Source organism: Mustela nivalis (genome assembly GCF_964662115.1).
Source record: "Mustela nivalis genome assembly, chromosome: 15".
Taxonomy (NCBI): Eukaryota; Metazoa; Chordata; class Mammalia; order Carnivora; family Mustelidae; genus Mustela; species Mustela nivalis.
This window is the reverse complement of record NC_139034.1, coordinates 74,086,991-74,106,173: the sequence shown is the minus strand read 5'-3', so window position 1 is coordinate 74,106,173 and position 19,183 is coordinate 74,086,991. Positions and strand designations below refer to the sequence as shown.

General features: G+C 39.2%; 1 protein-coding gene across 4 annotated transcripts; it reads left to right on the top strand.

Moving 5' to 3' along the window:
- The first annotated feature begins 890 nt into the window (after nt 1-890).
- TGDS (TDP-glucose 4,6-dehydratase) lies at nt 891-17,849 on the top strand. Of its 4 annotated transcripts, none has more exons than XM_082701499.1 (13): nt 930-1,121; nt 2,261-2,367; nt 3,362-3,428; nt 4,431-4,499; nt 5,650-5,740; nt 8,169-8,311; nt 9,467-9,565; nt 10,430-10,489; nt 11,707-11,750; nt 12,380-12,545; nt 14,391-14,449; nt 15,102-15,199; nt 16,381-17,849. In XM_082701499.1, exons 2-13 carry the CDS (start codon nt 2,360-2,362, stop codon nt 16,449-16,451), a joined length of 975 nt encoding a protein of 324 aa, XP_082557625.1. In that variant the 5' UTR covers nt 930-1,121; nt 2,261-2,359; the 3' UTR covers nt 16,452-17,849. The 4 variants fall into 4 exon arrangements, with proteins under 4 accessions (XP_082557628.1, XP_082557625.1, XP_082557627.1 ...); XM_082701501.1 differs by lacking the exon at nt 2,261-2,367 and adding an exon at nt 1,327-1,645 and having other exon boundaries at nt 936-1,121; XM_082701500.1 differs by lacking the exon at nt 2,261-2,367 and adding an exon at nt 1,522-1,645 and having other exon boundaries at nt 949-1,121.
- Nucleotides 17,850-19,183: the final 1,334 nt, after the last annotated feature.

The following is a 19,183-nucleotide window of genomic DNA, read 5'->3' as shown; positions in this document are numbered from 1 at the left end:
GGTTGTAACAAATGATGGGTATTCTCGTTCTTTTTATACTTTGCCAACACATTATATGAAAAAAGAAAAAAAAAACAACAATCAGGATATTTATTTATCCATTCAACATTAACTTATCATTTATTCTGTGACAGGCCTGGTCCCCCCGCCTTGGGATTATAGCAGGAAACAAAACAAAGACCCTGCCCTCTCTGGCCAGTACCAACGAGTATTTCAACATAAATGTTGATGACTGCTATGGAGAAAAAAGAAAGAAGCATAAAATGGTTCAGCAGGACTGCGGTAGAGCTTGCTATTTTAATTGGGGTGGTCAAGGAAGGACTCTCTACAAGGGTGACCTTCAACTTGAGAACGGAAGAGGTAAGGGTAAAAACTAGGCAGGCATCTGGGGAGAGGGCATCCAGGCCTAAGGGAAGTAGCATGCTTGAAAAATTCAAGGAGAAACAAGGAGGGCAGGCAGGGTGAGCAAGAACCGTAGGGGTAGGGTCTAGGGAACCTCTTTACCAGAACTGCCAGCAGCCTGATTTGTCGGTAATGATATGAACAACCAAGCAAAACGCATTTTGTAGTTGCGAACTCCCATTTCCACACTTTGCAAGCAGAGGACTTCTGAAGTTCTCAGCTCAACCGGTGAGTCATCTGTGGAAATTGTCCAGCAGTACAAGAATGAAACGAAGGTAATCGTTCATAACTCCGACCATCTGCGTACCCAGGTAAAGCCTGATCCATTCTGGTGTCACTTGACACCAAACATTCCAGACCCCACTTCCCAGCCACCCCAATTACACCTAACGGGCCCTGTTTGGGAAAGAGAAGAGTTGCGCCTGCGCAGAAGCGTGGCGCTGCCCGCGCACCCGAGGGCCCCGCCCAGCGCGCAAGGGGGCGGGGATAAGCGGGCCCGTCTCCGGAAGCTGCTGCCACCTTCCCCCACTGACGTGTCGGGGCCGCGAGACGCGTCGCGCAAAGTCGCGGTGGAACTTCGCTGCGGTGTACAGATCTGGCGCTTGCCGCTGCCGGGCACTGCCGAGCTGGGAGATGTCGGCTGCGGGCCGGACGGAGCCCTTGGGTCCTCCCAGCAGCTTTGCGAAGCGGCTCCTGGTGACCGGGGGTGCTGGTTTCATGTAGGTAACGGCGCCGCTGGACGAGGAGTGGCTCCCCAGAAACCCCAACCTCTTCCTGCGCCTCTGCTTGCTCTTGGCAACTTGGAACCAGCTTGGGGGGGTCTGATGTGGGAGGGTCTTAACGCACGAACAGCATCAGCCTACCTTCTTCCCCCTCTCCCCGCTTGCGAAGTCTTGGTTCCTTTGAACCCGCGACTTCTTTCAGGCGCCTCCCCACCGAAGCTGAAGCGCGGTGGTGCTCTCTGCCTTCTTACCTGGCCCGGGATGCACCTGACCCTCTTCCGAGTGCCCCCACAGGGCGGTAAACTCCTCACCAACGGCCCCAGCCTCCAGCCCGCCCCCTCCGTACGCAGACAGGCCTTGTGCATGTAAGAGCCACGAAACGATTTTTGGATTTTAGCTGGACATTCATTTATTCAGCGGGCTATAAAACAACGACGGCAACACCTCCACACCCTCTCTTGGTGCTTTGAGCTGGACGAGTTGAGCGATGCCTCCTGCCCTCCCACACCCACGTGCAATCAGTGAGTCCGCGTTCACTGCTTCCCACGCGACCACTTCTCGCCCCTTCCCCCTCCCATCCTAGTCCACGTTACTGGCTTCTGCCTGGATTGCGACTGTAGCTTTCTGATTGGTCCCACTGCTACCCCCCTCGTTGGCTAAAAGTCTGTTCTGCACACAGAAGTCAGTTTTTATTAAGTAGATAAGTGCACAACGTTTTACCCCAGTTTTACCCACGAAGTTTTACCCAGCCTGTCAAATTTAGAATAAAATCCAAACTCTTTTGCATATCTAGAAGACTCAAGTGCCCCGGGGCCTGATCTTCCAACCTGATCTGCCATTCTGCCTCTTTGTTTTTCTGTACCTGCTGCACTTAACCTTTTTGGAATTTCTGGAACGCATGAGGCTCATTCCACCTGTCTTGAGGCCTTTGCACTTGCTTCCCCTTCGGTTAGAGCGCTTGCATCACTCATTTCCGATGGTTGCGTAGACATCAATCACCTCCTGGGAGAGGCATTACCTAGCCATCCTATCTAAAAGCGCCCCATTCCCAACTAACACACTAATCACTATCTGAAGTCCTGAAGTTATTTTGTGTATTAATGTTTACTGGCTTCTTGCCTGCATCCCTGCTCTAGAATGTAAACTGGATGAGGGTAGAGACTACTGTTCCCTCAACATATGTAAGAATGCCTGGCTTGTTCTACAAAGGTCTTCCGTAGTTATTGAATGGATGAATGCACAGGTACCAACAGTAAACTCCCGATGTCTAGTGGAAGAGAACATGGGAACATGGGAATCACGTCCCCCATTGGCACATTAAGTCACCTCTTTAAATCTGACAATAACTTGGAGGAGGGTACCAGGCAGGCAGGGTTTATCTAATGAGAAGAGGGGCATGGCCATAAAAGGGTGGTACTTGTGTGAGAATGCTGGTCCCAGAAGGGCAGGTTCTAGAAAATGCTGTGAAAGGGCTGTCAAGTACAAACTCTGAGTTTATAATTTGGTCAAGGGCTGCCCTTATTCCTGGGAGCCGAATGTTTTGGTGTCTATGAGGAAATCTGGTGGACCATCTCATTGAGAGATGCCTCTGGTTCCACTCCTGCTCCTGGGAAAACCAGGAGCCAATATGGTTACCCAATTCAGGATGGCCTCAGCCATTATTAGCTTGGAAACCTCTGTTTAATCTAGAACCTCCCTGAATGTTCTAGTTTACACCACCAAATTCTTGCACCAGGAGATAGTAATTGCAGTAGGGTTACTGTGAACATAAACAACTGTGCTCATACTAACTGAAGTTTTGCACAGTTATACCCATGGTCTCTTTAAAGGTATGTTATAGTTTCAGTCTGTCTGTACTGAACACCACCCATTGTACTTATCAACCTGCTTCACTCCCACACTCAAAGCACGTGGACACAAATTGTTTGGTTAGACAATTTTTTTTACTGGTTCTTATACCCAGGACCAGTAAATTCTCTTTTCTCCACAGTGCCAAAGGATATTGATATATCAATACCGATTATTGATCCTGTTGAGAAAGTTAGTGAAAAGTGGTGGGGGTGGAGGAGGGAGTGTATTCAGTGTACTTAATGTTATTTCTGTTATTTTGCAGAAACTTAAAGATATCTCTGAATAGTTTCTAATATTCGACAGGTTAAGGTAACATTTAGGAAATGTGAAGAATTTAGGGAAAAGGTTACATCTTCTACTAACAAAATATACTTTTTTTTTTAAAGCGCATCACATATGATCGTTTCTTTAGTAGAAGACTATCCAAACTATATGATCATAAATCTAGACAAGGTGAGTTTTATAAAAATGAGCTTCATGCACGGATACTTATATACATTTTTTTTAAAGTGTTAGAATCTTATCCCACTGATATTTTAGTTTTTATTCGGTCATTTTGGCAACTTAGGGATCTACATAGTCATGTGATCATGCTATATTTAATCTTAGTCTTTTAGAAGTTTTTCATTATGATAGCCCATAAAGTAAAGCTTTTAAGTGCAGTACTTTTACCAGAAGAATATCTTCAACCCTGAATTCAATATTTAATGTAATCTTGTGATTATTAATCTTTTTCTGGAATTGGAATACTTTGATTATTTGATTTTATTATTTTATTATTTGATATTATAACTGCCACCTTATGGAAAATTACATACTTATTTCTTAAATTAAAACTAATTTAGTTTTGAGGATTTTTCTGTAATAGTTGAAGTCTCCCTGAAGAGTCTGAAAGCCATGATTGGTAATCACTGGATTTTTGACTTAAAACATGAGACACAGTTACCTTAATTTCATAAGACATAATAGTAAAAAATCTATAGACAGAATTATCTGTAGGTCTTACCAATTTTTGCCTGCCTTTCTGTCAGAGACAGTAATTTTTTCCCCCTTTATACAGGGATTTACCAACAATTAACTCTGAAAACAGTGTAATGAGTTTGCATAACAAAGGTATAATTGTTTTCAAGTACTAGTTCTTTTGCAGTAAGAAATGGTAAGCTTTTCTGGTGGCTGGGGGCAAATCTGGGCCGGAAAATTTTTTAAAGGAAGGGTTTCTAAAAAGTAATTTTTTGTATTTTCAAAAAGTAACAAAATTACATGATTTTTGTTTTTTTACTTTCTAATATACCAGAGACGTCTTCTAAAAGCAAAGAGCAAACACTTTAAGAAAACATGTTTTCGTATCACGATCAGAATAGCTACAGTCTTTAAAATAAATCGATATTTTATAGGAAAAACTATTATCACTTTTTGTGTTGTTTCTCTCCCTCTCCCTCACTTACGTATTTTAAGCTGGATTACTGTGCAAGCTTGAAGAATCTTGAAACCATTTCTAACAAACAAAACTACAAATTTATACAGGTATGAAACTTTTCTTATAATTATATAATTTTTTAATGTGCCTATGTAGCCATTCAGACATTGTTTCTACTTGGCAAGCTTGTGTAGTGTGGGCTTGGAAAGCATACTTATTGAAGACCTTCTAATTTCCAACAGTACCATGTGCTACAGAGACTACTACTTTTAGATTAATACCACTATAAAGCTGCATGTGATAGTTGGTGCCTTGGCAGCTCTATGCATAGGTGACTGACCTTACATGGTTTATGATATTGAGGTCCTCAATAGCCTTCTTAATGAGGTCTTGCTGGGTTTTAAAGAGATTGGTGTAGAGGGGACTGTTACTTAGGCCAGGCAACAGCCAAAGAGCCTATCATACAGCCCGTGGGCTAATGTTCTTCAATCAAAGTGGATTGATTGGCTCTGGAGGGCTGATTTACTAGGCACTCTTAGAAGAGTCCGAAGTATAAACCAGAGAGCCAGGTCATTAATCTACAAAGGGAAATTTTAATGTCAAATGAAACTATTTAATGATTTATGGGTTTTTTTAAAGATTATCTATAAACTCTGCTTTTCACTACAAATTATAAAGAATATACTGAGCACACTCTTCTATATGAAAGCGTTTCTTTCAGTCACCAAAGAATTGTTGAGAATACATATTTTTAGAAGAGTTAAATGTACATATAACATTGAAAGTCCTTTTACGAATCCACTTAGTTCACTCAGTTGTGGTAAAACACATTTTTTAAAAATGTGGTTGTAAATGGTTACACTTACTTTAAATGTATTGCAATAATGGTTACCTCAAACTTGAAAAATATGTTTATAAAAATCTCCTGTTAACATGAGGTTGGCAAAAATGTTATGGGAAAAAGCTAGCTTGGTTCTTAGTTGTCATTGGTGCTCAATAAAATACTGTTTGGGACACATATTTGCAAATAAGTATTTGGAACTGATTATCTCATATCCTCAGATGCTGGAGAAATACATCATTACTATACTTATTTGGCTCCTTGGTTGGATTTTCAACATAATCTCTATTAAAGCAGGGTGATGGGGGAGATTAATTTTTTTCTTATCATTGTTTTGGTTCATGTAGTAAAATGGCTATTACCAATGGCAGTGGCTGAGTGAAATTTCACTTTTTCCTGTTTTCTTTTTTGTATAGGGTGACATATGTAATTCTCACTTTGTGAAATTGCTTTTTGAAACAGAAAAAATAGATATAGTACTACATTTTGCTGCACAAACACATGTAGGTAAGCATTGTTTTATCTTACAGTTATGATGGGCAAATTTTTTTCCCGGTGACTAATTACCCTAAATCAAAGTCCAGTATTGAAGTCTAGCAAGTAGGGACTTAATATGTCTTTGAAGGAGCACATACCATGCCCTTCCAGGAAAACTGTGCTTTTCCAGTCACTTTTATTCATGTAGGTTGAAATATAACTGTAAATGCAATCTTAAAACATTGAGTTTAACTAAATGCAATATAGTGATAACTTCCGGGGAGATGAGCCTTCACCTATATTTTTTTTTTTAAAGATTTTATTTATTTATTTGACAGAGAGAGATCACAGGTAGGTAGAGAGGCTGGCAGAGAGAGAGAGAGAGAGAGAGAGGGAAGCAGGCTCCCTCCTGAGCAGAGAGCCCGATGTGGGACTCGATCCCAGGACCCTGAGATCATGACCTGAGCCGAAGGCAGTGGCTTAACCCACTGAGCCACCCAGGCGACCCTCACCTATATTTTTAATGTGTGTGCATGTGTGTGTTTTTTTTAAAGCCAGGTGGGGGATACGCAGTTGAACATTATATTATCCATAGTGTTCTGTGCATCTACGATATCTTCTGCCTACCATTTTCTATTGTGCAATATACCATACATTCAGAAGAATTTAGAAGTAAAGTTAAATGAATAATGATAGTGTGAATACTCATATAGCCATCACCTAAACAGAAGATAGAATATTGTTGAATCCTCGTTAGTGGTATATTACTGCCTTGTTACTTGATTTTAAAATTATAATTTACCTTGGTCTCCTCCATAGTCTATTTAGGGGATTATTCTGTAGCAGAATATAACATATTCCTCGTTCCTTTTTATTTTCATACGCTCCATTATGTAGCTGTACCCCGTTTGTGTTCATTTCCTACATTTTGCTGTTTAAATAGTACCACAGTGGATGGCTTCATGCCTGTGTCCTTGTGTTCTGGAGGCTGGAAGTCCAAGCACCAGCAGGCCAGGTTCTCCTCAAGCTTCTCTCCTTGGCTTGCAAGTGGCCACTCCCTCTCTGTGTCCTGACAGTTTTTCCCCTGGGCATCACTAGTGTTTCTCTTTGTGTCAAATGTCTTTTCTGAAACATACCAGTCATGGTGGACAGGGACCTGGATGGCCTTATTTTTATTTAACTACCTGTTAAAGGCCCTGTCTCCAAATATAGGCACATCCTGAGGTACTTGGGGTCAGGGTTCCATCATGAATTTGGGGGAGCACAATTCAGCCTGATAACCAGGGTGAAGGGGGAAAGGCACATGTAATTCACCTGGCTATTGAGAAATTTCCTTCCTTAGGGGTTGAAAACACTTTGCATTCTTACTTGTAATATATAAAGTATCTTTTCCCCCATAGCCTCACCAACAAATTTTTAAATTTTTGCCTATCTGATAGGTAAGAAGTGGCATCTCTGAGATTTCATTTTGAATTTTTCTTATTGTAATTGAGGCTGAGCATCTTCAGCTTAAGGACCTTTGCATTTCTTGTCTAAACTATTTGTTTATGTCTCCTATCCAAAAGGGTTGTTTCCTTTTATTTTATATGACTTCTTTTTAGATTGAATATATTAGCCTTTTGTTTCTGATAAGTTCACATATTTGTCCCAGTTTGTCATTTGTCTTTTAAAAAAAATTTTTTTTAAATTTCTTTTCAGTGTTCCAGAATTCATTGTTCATGCACCACACCCAGTGCTCTATGCAGTCCGTGCCCTCCTTAATACCCACCACCAGGCTCACCCATCTCTCCACCTCCCGCCCCTCCAAAACCCTCAGATTGTTTTTCAGAGTCCATAGTCTGTCATGGTTCATCTGTCATTTGTCTTTTTACTTTGTTTATAGATTTTTTGGTTGGTTGTTTTTTCTGTGCAAGAGCTTTAACACAGTTGAACTGATCAGGTTTTGGGTTTTTTTTTTTCCCCCTTTTGCTTCTGGATTGTGAGCCATTTTTAGTAAAGTTCCCCTCATTCCCAGATTATAGAGAACCTATTCTTCAAGTAAATTTATTTTTAAAAAAAATTATCGAACATTTGTTGTGTTTTCAACAATAACAGATTGATCTGAAAAGCCTTGCCATCTATGAAACTGGAAGTTTCAAGTTTTAAATTTAAGAACATTTTAAATTTAGATGTATCCTTTTTTTTTTCTTTTTAGAATAAAAAAAAAGTGTTTCCTGCAAATTTAGCACTGATAGTTTTCTAGGTTCTAAGAATTTACATATGCTTCACAATTTAGGCTTAAAGCAATCATAAATAGCAATGTGTGTTTTTTTTTTTTTTTTAACTTTTGCAGTTGTGGTGAATGAAGAGAAGTGAATAGAACTTTCCTTAAACCTGAGTCTACTGTTGGGTATTTGTTTTGTCCCTTGGGTGGAATTATTCTAGATTTCTCTCTCTCTCTCTTTTTTTTTTTTTTTAGATCTTTCATTTGTACGTGCCTTTGAGTTTACGTATGTTAATGTCTATGGCACTCATGTTTTGGTGAGTGCTGCCCACGAAGCCAGAGTGGAGAAGTTCATTTACGTGAGCACAGATGAAGTATATGGAGGCAGTCTCGATAAGGTAAGCTCAGAAATGGTATGTTTCTCCTCCTTACCATGGACCACGATGCAAATCTGTCTTCTTAAAACCTCTTCTGGGTTTCTTTCATCCCCTCATTACACACACTGTGGGACTCTCCAAAATGTTATTCCTTTGTGTCTTCTGTTCAGATCAAAGAATGTCACCTTGAATGACAACAACCACCTAGTCTTGGTACAAATTAATATGTAATTTGACTGACAGTATTTTGCAAGAGAGCAGAACATCCCACCTTTCTGTCCCAGTCCATATATGACAAATGTCCTTCCCATGGCCAGGCGTAGGTAACTAGACTACGGCATACTGCCTGCTCACCTTCCTCCTCCCCTCAGGAAACAGTGGAATGTTAAGGAGTGAATATGAAATTAATGTAGAAACTGGCGTTTGTTCTTTTTCAATCGTTTGCACATACTGTACTTTTTATGCAAAAGATGTCTCCATTCTCATCTGCATTTTTCATCATCACTGTTTTCAACGAGTGACCTCATTCTGTTTTGTATTTTTACCAAAACACACACATGGCGAGAAAAAAAATCAAGCAATTTGAAACAAGCAATTTGAATCAAGCAATTTGAATCAAGCAATTTGAAAAACAGCAGACCCTGACCACTTCTCCTCAGTATCCAGTCCCACCTGTGAGAAGCTATTATTCTCAGTTCTCATTGCAATTTTTGTGAGGTGAACATTTTTCTTCTTGTAACTTTGTCACCCTACATCAGATCTGACACAGTAACCAAAATGATTTTTAAAATAAAAGTCAGATCATGACATTACTCTGCTCAAAATCTGTTCATCTTGTTACACTGGCCTTCGAGGTTCTACATGGTCTGGCCGCCCTCCAGCTATCTGGCTTCATCTCCCATTTCTCTTCTCTCACATCAGCCTCCTTGCAGTTCCTGTGGACACAATTCTGCCCCAGGACCTTTGCACTTGCTGTTCTCTCTGCCTTTCTTATAGGGTTGCTGTGAATGCTACTATATAAAAAATGCTTAGAAAAATACCAGGGATATAGTTGGGGTTCAGTAGTGTCTTTTAACATGTAGTAATTAACATTTCAAGTTTATTATATGTTTTCTTATTTTTTCTACTTAGAAACTATGCATAATATGTATTTTTAATGCATCTTTTTGAAATTAGGAATTTGATGAATCTTCACCCAAACAACCTACAAATCCTTATGCATCATCTAAAGCAGCTGCTGAGTGTTTTGTACAGTCGTACTGGGAACGATATAAGGTAAGAGCTGATTTCAGAAACTCTGGAATCATTTTTCTTTTGACTTAGGTGATAAAACTCCAAGTTAGCATTAGCCACATTCCATTTTTAAAGTTGAAGACATAGATTCAGGAGTTTATATATTAAGGAGTTTAAAATATTTATTTCCTATATCATGTGGACAAAGTAGGACCTACTTCTTGTTTAGTTCACCACTTAAAGGAAATCATTTTTATATATGTTTTCCCACTTCAGTGGTACATGAAGTATGACAGCTGTAGGGAAAAGCCCTATTGGAGTATCCTGATTCCCAGAATCCTCCGGGGGGAAGCAGACAAAGTAGAGCAGCTTCCGTGACCTGCACATGGTCCCCTCTGCCTGATTCACCTCTCGGCTCCTCATGAATGGACTTGACATTTTCTTGCCTTTTGTGTTCCAAAGCGTTGACCCTTTGCCCTTTCATGGGAGATGGGATTTTTCACTTTCCAGCTCTTTTTATTTGTAAGCGTTGGTGCATCAGAGAAAGACAATGTGAAGTTTCACATCTAACCAAACCTAAGGTCTGAGACGCAGTCTCTGAAATCATCTGGTGGAAATTCCCTTGATTTTCTGCTCTCAAACCTAACCATATTCGTCCTGCTCTTGTCCCAGGAGAGAAAATATTCCTCTTCCTTTTAGGAGCCTCTGCCCTTCTCTGAGTCCTATCCTCTCCCATGTTTTCAGGAACCTTATATCAGGGAAAAAAAAAAAAAAAAAGCTCTTCACTTCTGTCCTTGATGTGTGTGGAGTTACTTAGCTGCAAGTGCCCATTTTTCAGGACTTCTTAATCTTAGAGAATCATTACAATTGGACCTCTTACTGCATTAACATGGACTACTCTTTAAGTTTCCAGCTGTCATCACACGAAGCAGTAATGTTTACGGACCACATCAGTATCCAGAAAAGGTACATTTTACTTGTGAATCCGCACTATGTTTTGGTGATTGTAGCTTCTTGTTATTTAAGATAATCTCTCTGCAGTTATTTGTCTGAAATATTTTCTGCTGTAATTATACATAATTATAAGCAGTGTATGGGCCATGTGCAAATCTCATCAGGTGTAGAGTCTGAAGACCTGAGTTGAGGTCTAAACCTGACATGGGCTGGTGTGACCTTACGCCCTTGGAACGTTGTCTTTAAACTGGGGGATAGTGAAAATACTCAGAAGGGATTTTGAGGGGTCCGGTGAGATCACAATGTGAAAATGCCTGGTGCTCTTCACGATTCTGAAGCTCTGCAGAGCATTCCCTTCGCCTCTGCCATGCCGCTGAAGACTCCTTCCTGGCTTGCGTCCAGGAATTTGAGAGCTAGTGAGAGAGTCCTGCGGGAAGCTGGGACAGAAATTTGTCTTCCCGTCAGCCGGCTCACTGTTTTCCCCAGCTCCTCTTTATAGTTGCTGGCCTGAATGTCTTCCAGAAAATAGTACGAGTTGTGAATAAAGAAATGTACTTAAAAGGCTGAACCAACTGTGCAGTTGGTTCTGTATCATTAAACCTAATTTGAACGAACCATTGCCTCCTGTGCCTAAAAACTGGGAGATGGGATTTTTCACTTTCCAGCTGGTTGCATTGATCTCTTTGGCCAAAGAAAGGGGCCGTGTCATGATCTGTTGGTCTTAATGTCTCCTTTGCTTAATTTGGGGAGTACCTTTCAGAGGCACATTATAAGGTGAATAATATATCTCACCCTGTTTAACATAACCTTTCTTTAAATTCAGTGGCACTGGAATTCACTTTTTATTAATTTCACAAGCACTGGTTGGGTAGGTGCTGTACACAGAGCAGTAAGTGGGCTATGATTCCTGTCCTCAGGAAATCAAAGGTGAACTTGTGATGAGACCAAACTGTTCACGAAGACATTTTCTGAATTTTTACACTATTTGTATCATTTTGTCTTTATATTTGTCCAGCAGATGACTTGTTTTTGTGAAATAGGAGGCTATCGTAGAATTCTTTCACTTCTCAAAATTACAATAGCTTTTTTCTTGAAACTGATAAAAAATTAGAATTTATCTATATGCATATTTCTTAATAATCATAATCTTTTAATCTCTTATGATGAGTTAGATTCATATTAATGAGTGAATTTCCGATATCTGAAATGATATTTAAATATTCTTTTAGGTTATTCCAAAATTTATATCTTTACTACAACACAACAGGAAATGGTATGTTATTATTTACCTTTGTACCCATGTTTTTCTGGTATGTGGAAAATATTTGGTGACAGCCTGTCTTGAAAATCATAAAGTCTTAAGAGTTGAAGACCATAGAATTGAATGTTTCAACAGATGTATGTATTCCTTGTACCCTCAATGTGATGGTTCTTTAAATAATTATAATCTGTTACTCATCTTTATGATTTACTTAGATAACTTGGATTTTTTTAAATAATTTCAGTTCTTAAATAATGTAGCCTAGAACTTGGAATTATCTCATTAAGATCCAACATCTTTATATAATTTTGCTTTTCCAAAGGATTTATTTAATCCTTTTAATCACTGAGCTATACATATTTCTTCAAAATGAACTTAAAGTAGAAAATTGATGAGTAAGTTATTTCTGAGGGATCATTTATATGTGTGTTACTTCCTTACTGAGTGCTGCATGAGGTTCAGTGGTCATTTAAAAATTATGGATAAAATTTAGAAAAGTCATGAGAATAAGTGTTTTCGGTAAAAGATTTCTAGGCTCCCCATGGAAATTGGCTTCTCTGGAATTGTATCCAGGCGTTGTGTTACCCTGGTTTGGGAGAGCTTTTTACACTTTATGATTCCCTTTCATTTAATCTTTCCAGCTGCATTCATGGATCAGGGCTTCAAACAAGAAATTTCCTTTATGCAACTGATGTAGTAGAAGCATTTCTCACTGTCCTCAAGAAAGGGAAACCAGGTGAAATTTATAACATCGGAACCAATTTTGAAATGTCAGTGCTCCAGCTTGCCAAAGAACTAATACAACTGGTGTGTATATATTTTAAGAGGATAGTGTTTTCAAAATGGTCCCTAAATCAGTGGCAGTCATCACTCATTTAGTCAAAATCAGCAGTTTATAATTTACTCAATTAGAAAGTGAATGAGTAAAAAAATGAAAAATACATGAAGATATATAATTATTATCACTCATTTATAACAGCTTTTCAGGAAAGTAAAAATCCTAACAGATTGGATGTAGAAGCTTACTGTAATAAATACCTCAATGTCAGAAATACAAAACGGTGTGCGCTAATCTTAAGGATTGATGATATGGAAGTAATTATAGTTAGGAGTGTATGTATGTATTAGTGAACATCAGTTCTCAGTCTCAGGATTCAGTAGTGTGTGTGTGGAAAAACTTTCCTTTGCTTGGCTCTCTGAATACTCTGTACTCCAAACATGTGGGTTTTCCACACCAAGAAATTTCAGAGACAAGCTGGGTGGCCTATTATTTAACTCAATTCTGACATTATCTGCCTGGAGATGGCTCCAGATCCCATAGACTAAAGGCTCAGACCTCCAGGGCTCTCCCCTGCTTCACGGGCCAACCACAAAACCTGGTTGTCACCTGGGCTTCTGACCACGGACTGACGAGTAGCAGAGGTGCTTAGCTGGAGTGACTCACAGAAGTCAGTAAAACAGTTTATTTTCTAGATTATTGGCTCATTGCAAAGGACAGAACTCAGGAACAGCTAGACGGAGGAGATGCTGGAGCATGGACTGACCACGCACTGTCCCGGGCCACCACTGACCCAGCACCTCCATGTTTTCTGCAGCTCAGAAGTTCTCCAAACCCCATCGTTTTGGTTTTTCATGGAGACTAACTTAAGTAGGCATGACTGGTTAAATCATTGACCACTGGCTATTAATTCAGGCTCCAGCCCTCTAAGCACAGGCTTGGTTCCCTTGGCCACCAGCCCCCATCCTGTAGGGGCTTTCCAAAATTCACTCATTAACATAAACTTGGTGTGCTTGAAAGGAGCTTGTTGTGAACAGCAGAAGACACTTTTATCTCACGTCACTTAGGAAATGCCAAGGGTTTTAGGAACTTGGATAAAGACCAAATATATACTTAATATAAATTACAGTATCCCACTGAATAATAACCAAGAGCCAAAAAAATTAATATTCTCCCCTAGTTTATGCAATGTGTAATCTTTGTGAGCTTCAAATGGAATATGGGTTATCAAGCATGGAAAGTGTTCCTAAAATGTTCTTCATTTTAGCTGTCTCCCCCACTTTGAAGGGGTTCTTTTTCTTTTTTAAAGATGTATTTATTGGGACGCCCGGGTGGTTCAGTGGGTTAAGCCTCTGCCTTCAGCTCAGGTCCTGATCCCAGGGTCCTGGGATCGAGCACCGCATCGGGCTCCCTGCTTACTGGGGAGCCTGCTTCCCTTCCTCTCTCTCTGCCTGCCTCTCTGCCTCCTTGTGATTTCTGTCAAAGAAATAAATAAAATCTTTTAAATAAATAAATAAATCTTTATTTAAAGTCTTATTATTATTTATTATTTATTTTATTTTTTGTTATTTATTATTTATTTTTTATTTATTTATTTATTTATTTATTTATTTATTTATTTTAGAGAGCTAGAGATGGGGGAAGGGGTAAAAGGAAAGGAAGAGAGAATCTTCACGCAAACTCCGTGGGGCTCAGTCTCATGACCCTGAGATCATGACCTGAGCCGAAGCAGGAGTTAGACGCTTAACCCAGTGCATCACTGAGGCACTCCGAAGGGGGTGTTTTTCTGGTCTCTTTAATCAGCTATTGAATACTTTGTTATTCTCTGATCTCACTTTATAATTTTGACTCAAAAGCCTTCTCCATTTTGACAGATCAAAGAGACCAGTTCAGAGTCCGAAATGGAAAGCTGGGTGGATTATGTGAATGATAGGTGAGTAACAAGTTAAAGCCTTGGGGGAAGGGTTGTGAAATCTTAGATACTTACACAATTCTAAAATATATGGACTTAACCAGAAACTAGTATTATTGCTCTTGATTTTTCCACTAAAATATTTTTTTCCTAATTGTGTATCAAAAGAATAAAGGTAACATTATTGCTTACTAGTTGTGTGACTTAAAGAAAGTTACTGACCTTTTCCAAGTCTGAGGTCTTCTAGAGTGTGAGATATGGATAATGATGTCTTGTTAATAGAAGTATTTGAAGGTTTATTATAACGTATATAAAGTACCTGACTTAGGGTATGGGACATAAGAGCCCTAATATATTTATGTGGACTTACTTATTCATTCATCAAACATTTAGGTATGAGGCATTGTGTTCATACCTAGATTGTGGCTGAAAGCAGAAAAGAATGAGCCATAGAGAGGATTAGGCATCTGGGATTCCAGATGATTTTTTTTCAACGTGTACTTTATTTTGCAAATTTTCTCTAAGTGTGTCATCAGGGAGAATTTTTGAAGAAAAAGTTTGAATTATGGCAAAGATTCATAGACACACATTAGCTCTCTTAGTATTTAAATTTGTAAATATGTATCCACAATGTCATTTTAAATCTTTTTTTTTTTCTTTTTTCTTTTTTGAGACCTACCAACGACATGAGATATCCAATGAAGTCAGAAAAAATACATGGCTTAGGATGGAGACCCAAAGTGCCTTGGAAAGAAGGAATAAAGAAAACAAGTATGTTATGCATTGATACTTTCAGGGGAGGGGGTGAGATTCAGAAAAATTTAAAGGAAATGTAATTTACTTTTAGAACACTATAAATTCAGTAGACTATAGTGATGAATCATTTTCACTTTTCAAACTGTTACATTTCATGTATTTCCAGCAGCAACAATAACATATCTCCTACAACATACTCCAGTATGTTGTATTTCACATACTGACTTCTACTCAGGCTTCCTGTGTCTTCTCAGCATTTGTCAGATACCTAGTTCATTGGTTCGCAGGTGCAGACTTCTCACTTTTCCATATTCTTTAAAGGTGTGAATTTTAATGTTGCCCGTGTTTTCTTCTTACTGCACTTTCCTTTCTTTCTTGGCAATATGTAAAAGAACAGTCCATTTTAAGGTCTGTGGCATCTTCTATTTGAGGAGCGATCAAGTTGCAGTCTTTGAGTGTCTTAAGTCTTTTTATGTTGAAACCAACAAAATTTAGTATGTGCAGAAATAGCCATTAAGATGAGTGTATATAAAATCTGTATATATATGTTAAAGTTTGGTTTAAAAATGTATTCATGAGAAAAGATAAACTCACATGTAGAAGAGAAGTCTTCGTTTAGAACTTGACACAGAGTACTTGTGTTGAATTTTTAAAAGCTAATTCAGAGATAATTGATCATTTTTTAACCCAAAAGAACTACCGATAGTATAGCCACATAAACTAATTTTACATATTACCAGAAGGAAGACCACAACATCTCCTCATACCTGTAATGCAGTATTGCTGCATTTACATGAACAAACTGTACATTTCTTTCCGTAACTTTAAAACCAAGGCAAATAACTTAATCTCGCTCCCTGTTTCTTAAAATCAGAATGTCTTAAATACTTAACACTAGCAGATGCAGTATTGAAGGACTTTTGAAGTTAAAAAGAAAACAACTGATTTTTAAATCTAAGTTTTCAGGTATTGAGACATCTCGTGATTAATGACATTGATTAGTTCAGAATCAAATTGTTTTCTTCATGAGGCACCCCTTTGGCAAGACTGATTGTTACTTAAATTAAAAATCTAGGTAAAATGAGCTGCGTAGCTGTGGGGCAGGATTTTTCTTCCTTAGCAGAAGCCCAGTAAATGTTGGCTAACTGGTGTTCGATGTTTTAATTTTATTTTTGTCTTTTGGTTTTTCCTATCAGTCGACTGGTACAGAGAGAATTTTCACAACTGGAAGAATGCAGAAAAGGCATTAGAACCCTTTCCAGTATAAACACCATTTGTATAGAAAGGACAGTTTTCAGAGAAAGAAGAAAATTATTCTACCTCGACAAATGATATGAAATCAAGTGACTGATGAAGTGTCTTCTTCATATGGAATTGATTCGTGACTGTTTGTATAAAATTCAAATGCAAAATGCCTCAATCTTCAGGATAGTTTTAGTATTGCCATAGGATTTAAGTATCAAGGTTCTTTCAGAAACCTTTTCTCCTGAAAGTTTGGAACCAGGAGGCCTAGCAAGGCTTCTCTATAGAAGGGAGGCCAGGAAGGAGGGATCTCACGGTTCTGAGAACCAGGATGGGGAACAGCTCTGTGCGGGTGACAGCCTTGGCTGGACTGAACTCAGCTTCCCAGCCTTTCCCACTGCCCAGAAAGTCTCAAGTTTTCATTCTTAGGCAATATAGGATGGGGCATATGCCCTCATTCATCTTTTTTTAAATATCTCATGTGCTATAATTGTTTTAAAATGGGAACAATGGAAGCATATTTAGCACTTTTTATCTTTTAGTAATTTTGTAAAATTAAGTTAAATGTTTTTTAAAAGAAGGATGTAGTTTTTATATTTTCAAAGTCAGTTGTTATACTATATATAAGTAATTGCATATGAGAGTAATGTTATCATGTATTTACCATTTAAAATGATTTTATTTATAAAATATCAATATTTTAATGTATTCAGTGTAGAATGTGGCTTTATTTTTAGTAAGGTATGTTTTTATTTTGCTGTAGAAAAAATTTTATATTACTTGATTAAATATTTTTAATTCCTCTGTCTCCTAAAGACTTTAAGACAACTTGAAAAAGCAATTGACTGGATATTACACTGAGAAAGGGAAAGGAGTCCAAGATTGTGCCCAGCTTTCTGGCTTCCATGCATGGGTGATGGCTTGTTTCCTCTGTGGAGTGGGTAACAAGGTCATTAACTTGGAGGTGGCTAAAGGAGGGGGATAAGACTGGAGAAGGGCCTTGAGGAGGTAGAGATTGAGAAAAGAACAAGCAAATCTAAAGTTAGTAAGAGGATTTGCCAAACAAGAATGAAGCACAAACTGAATTGAACATTGTAATTCCAGAATTCCAAGAAGTGTCAAAATAGATTGATCCAGAGGTGGGCAGAGTTGGGAGTCAGGAGGGGCAGACGGAGCAGAGGCCTGAGAGAGTGACCAAAGTGATGCCCACTGCTCCTAGTTGTGTAGGAAAGAATGTGCCTCTTGGGGGTGGCCAGGAGCTAGAGGAAATGGAGCAGGGGAACGGGCACAAGGGTGTGGAGGTGAGAGCGTGGAGAGACAAGGAAGTTATAGGCCGAAAATGGGACCCGCTGAAAGCAAATGGTCTTTGGTGAACTTTGATCATTGAGATAGATGACAAAATAAAATACGTTTTTTCTGTGTCGTTTGTTTTTGCACATATTTTTGTATACACTTTTATTTCCAACTTCAATATACTCAGTATAGCTTCACTTTTATCATTTATCTAGTCTCAGGAGATGACCTTGACAAACATTAGGAACACATGATAATAAACCAGTTAATAAGACTTTATGTAAAAAGTGTAAAAAATGAATGTTCTACATCATATATCATCAGAGAAGTACAGATTAAAACAAAAATTAGATACCTATCAGAATGGCTAAAATCTAGAACACTGACAACACTAAATGCTGGTGAGGATATGGAGCCACAGGAACTCTCATACATTGCTGGTGGGAATGCAAAACGGCACAACCACTTTGGAAGATAAAACTAAACACCCTTAGGGTGTGATCCAGCAATCACACCCCTTGGCATTTACACAAAGGACTTGAAACTTACGTCCACACAAAAACCTGCAGATGTTTCTATTCACTTTATTCGTCCTTGTCCAAACTGGGGAGCCACCAAGATGTCCTTCAGCAGGTGAATGGATAAATAAACTGGTGTATCCAAACGGTATGAACTGTCAAGCCACAAAAGGACCCAATCTGCCTATTACTAAGTGAAAGAAGCCAATCTGAAGGGAATATGCAGAAACAGACGGTCAAAGTTAACACCTGTAACGATAAAAGAAGGAACAAGATTGGGTAGGGTGATGGTGCTGGCTAAGGCTCTGCAGGCAGAAAGGGCAAATCCATATGGAAAAAGGATCATGAGAATAGACCACTGTCCCTTTCAGGCTGGAAAGGACTCAATGAAGTTAACTTGCCACCAAGGAACTGGTTGGTTCTTCAAGGAATGGTGTCCTACTAGGGACACAGCCTTTATCTGCTGCCAGCGGGTTGGGTGTGTAGCAGCGGCTACAGCTATACTGGCCTTGGTAAGTGAGAGTCCATGCCGGGAGGCCCAAGGGCAGGTTCCATCTCCACATCTATGGTGAGTCCTTTCAGGTGCCCATTGCGGCCGTTCTGGGGTAGTTGATGGTGAAGTCTAGCCACAGTTAAGGAACCTACTCATTTTCTCTACCTGATTGTTAAGTGCCCCTTCCACCGTGTTTGCTTTCTAGGGGGTATTAATACATGACACATGGATCTTCACACTCCCCAGCCACCCCCATGTGGCCATTCACATGCCTCCAAGCCTGCCTTATCTCTGCCTCTAGTCTTTTCCATCCAAGTCACCAGACAGGCTAACCAGGCCATTCACCACTGCCCCTGCATTCATGTATTTCTCACTTCCAGTCACCTCCGTATAAAGCACAGGAACAGGGACACTGCTGAAAGCTCTGCCCTTTGACAGATTGCTCCTTTGCAC

Coding starts and splice junctions, on each gene's coding strand:
- TGDS (XM_082701502.1), top strand. CDS start 1,036: ATGTCGGCTGCGGGCCGGACGGAGCCCTTGGGTCCTCCCAGCAGCTTT. Junction 3,429..4,430: donor TGATCATAAATCTAGACAAG/GTGAGTTTTATA, acceptor ACGTATTTTAAG/CTGGATTACTGTGCAAGCTT. Junction 9,566..10,429: donor CGTACTGGGAACGATATAAG/GTAAGAGCTGAT, acceptor CTACTCTTTAAG/TTTCCAGCTGTCATCACACG.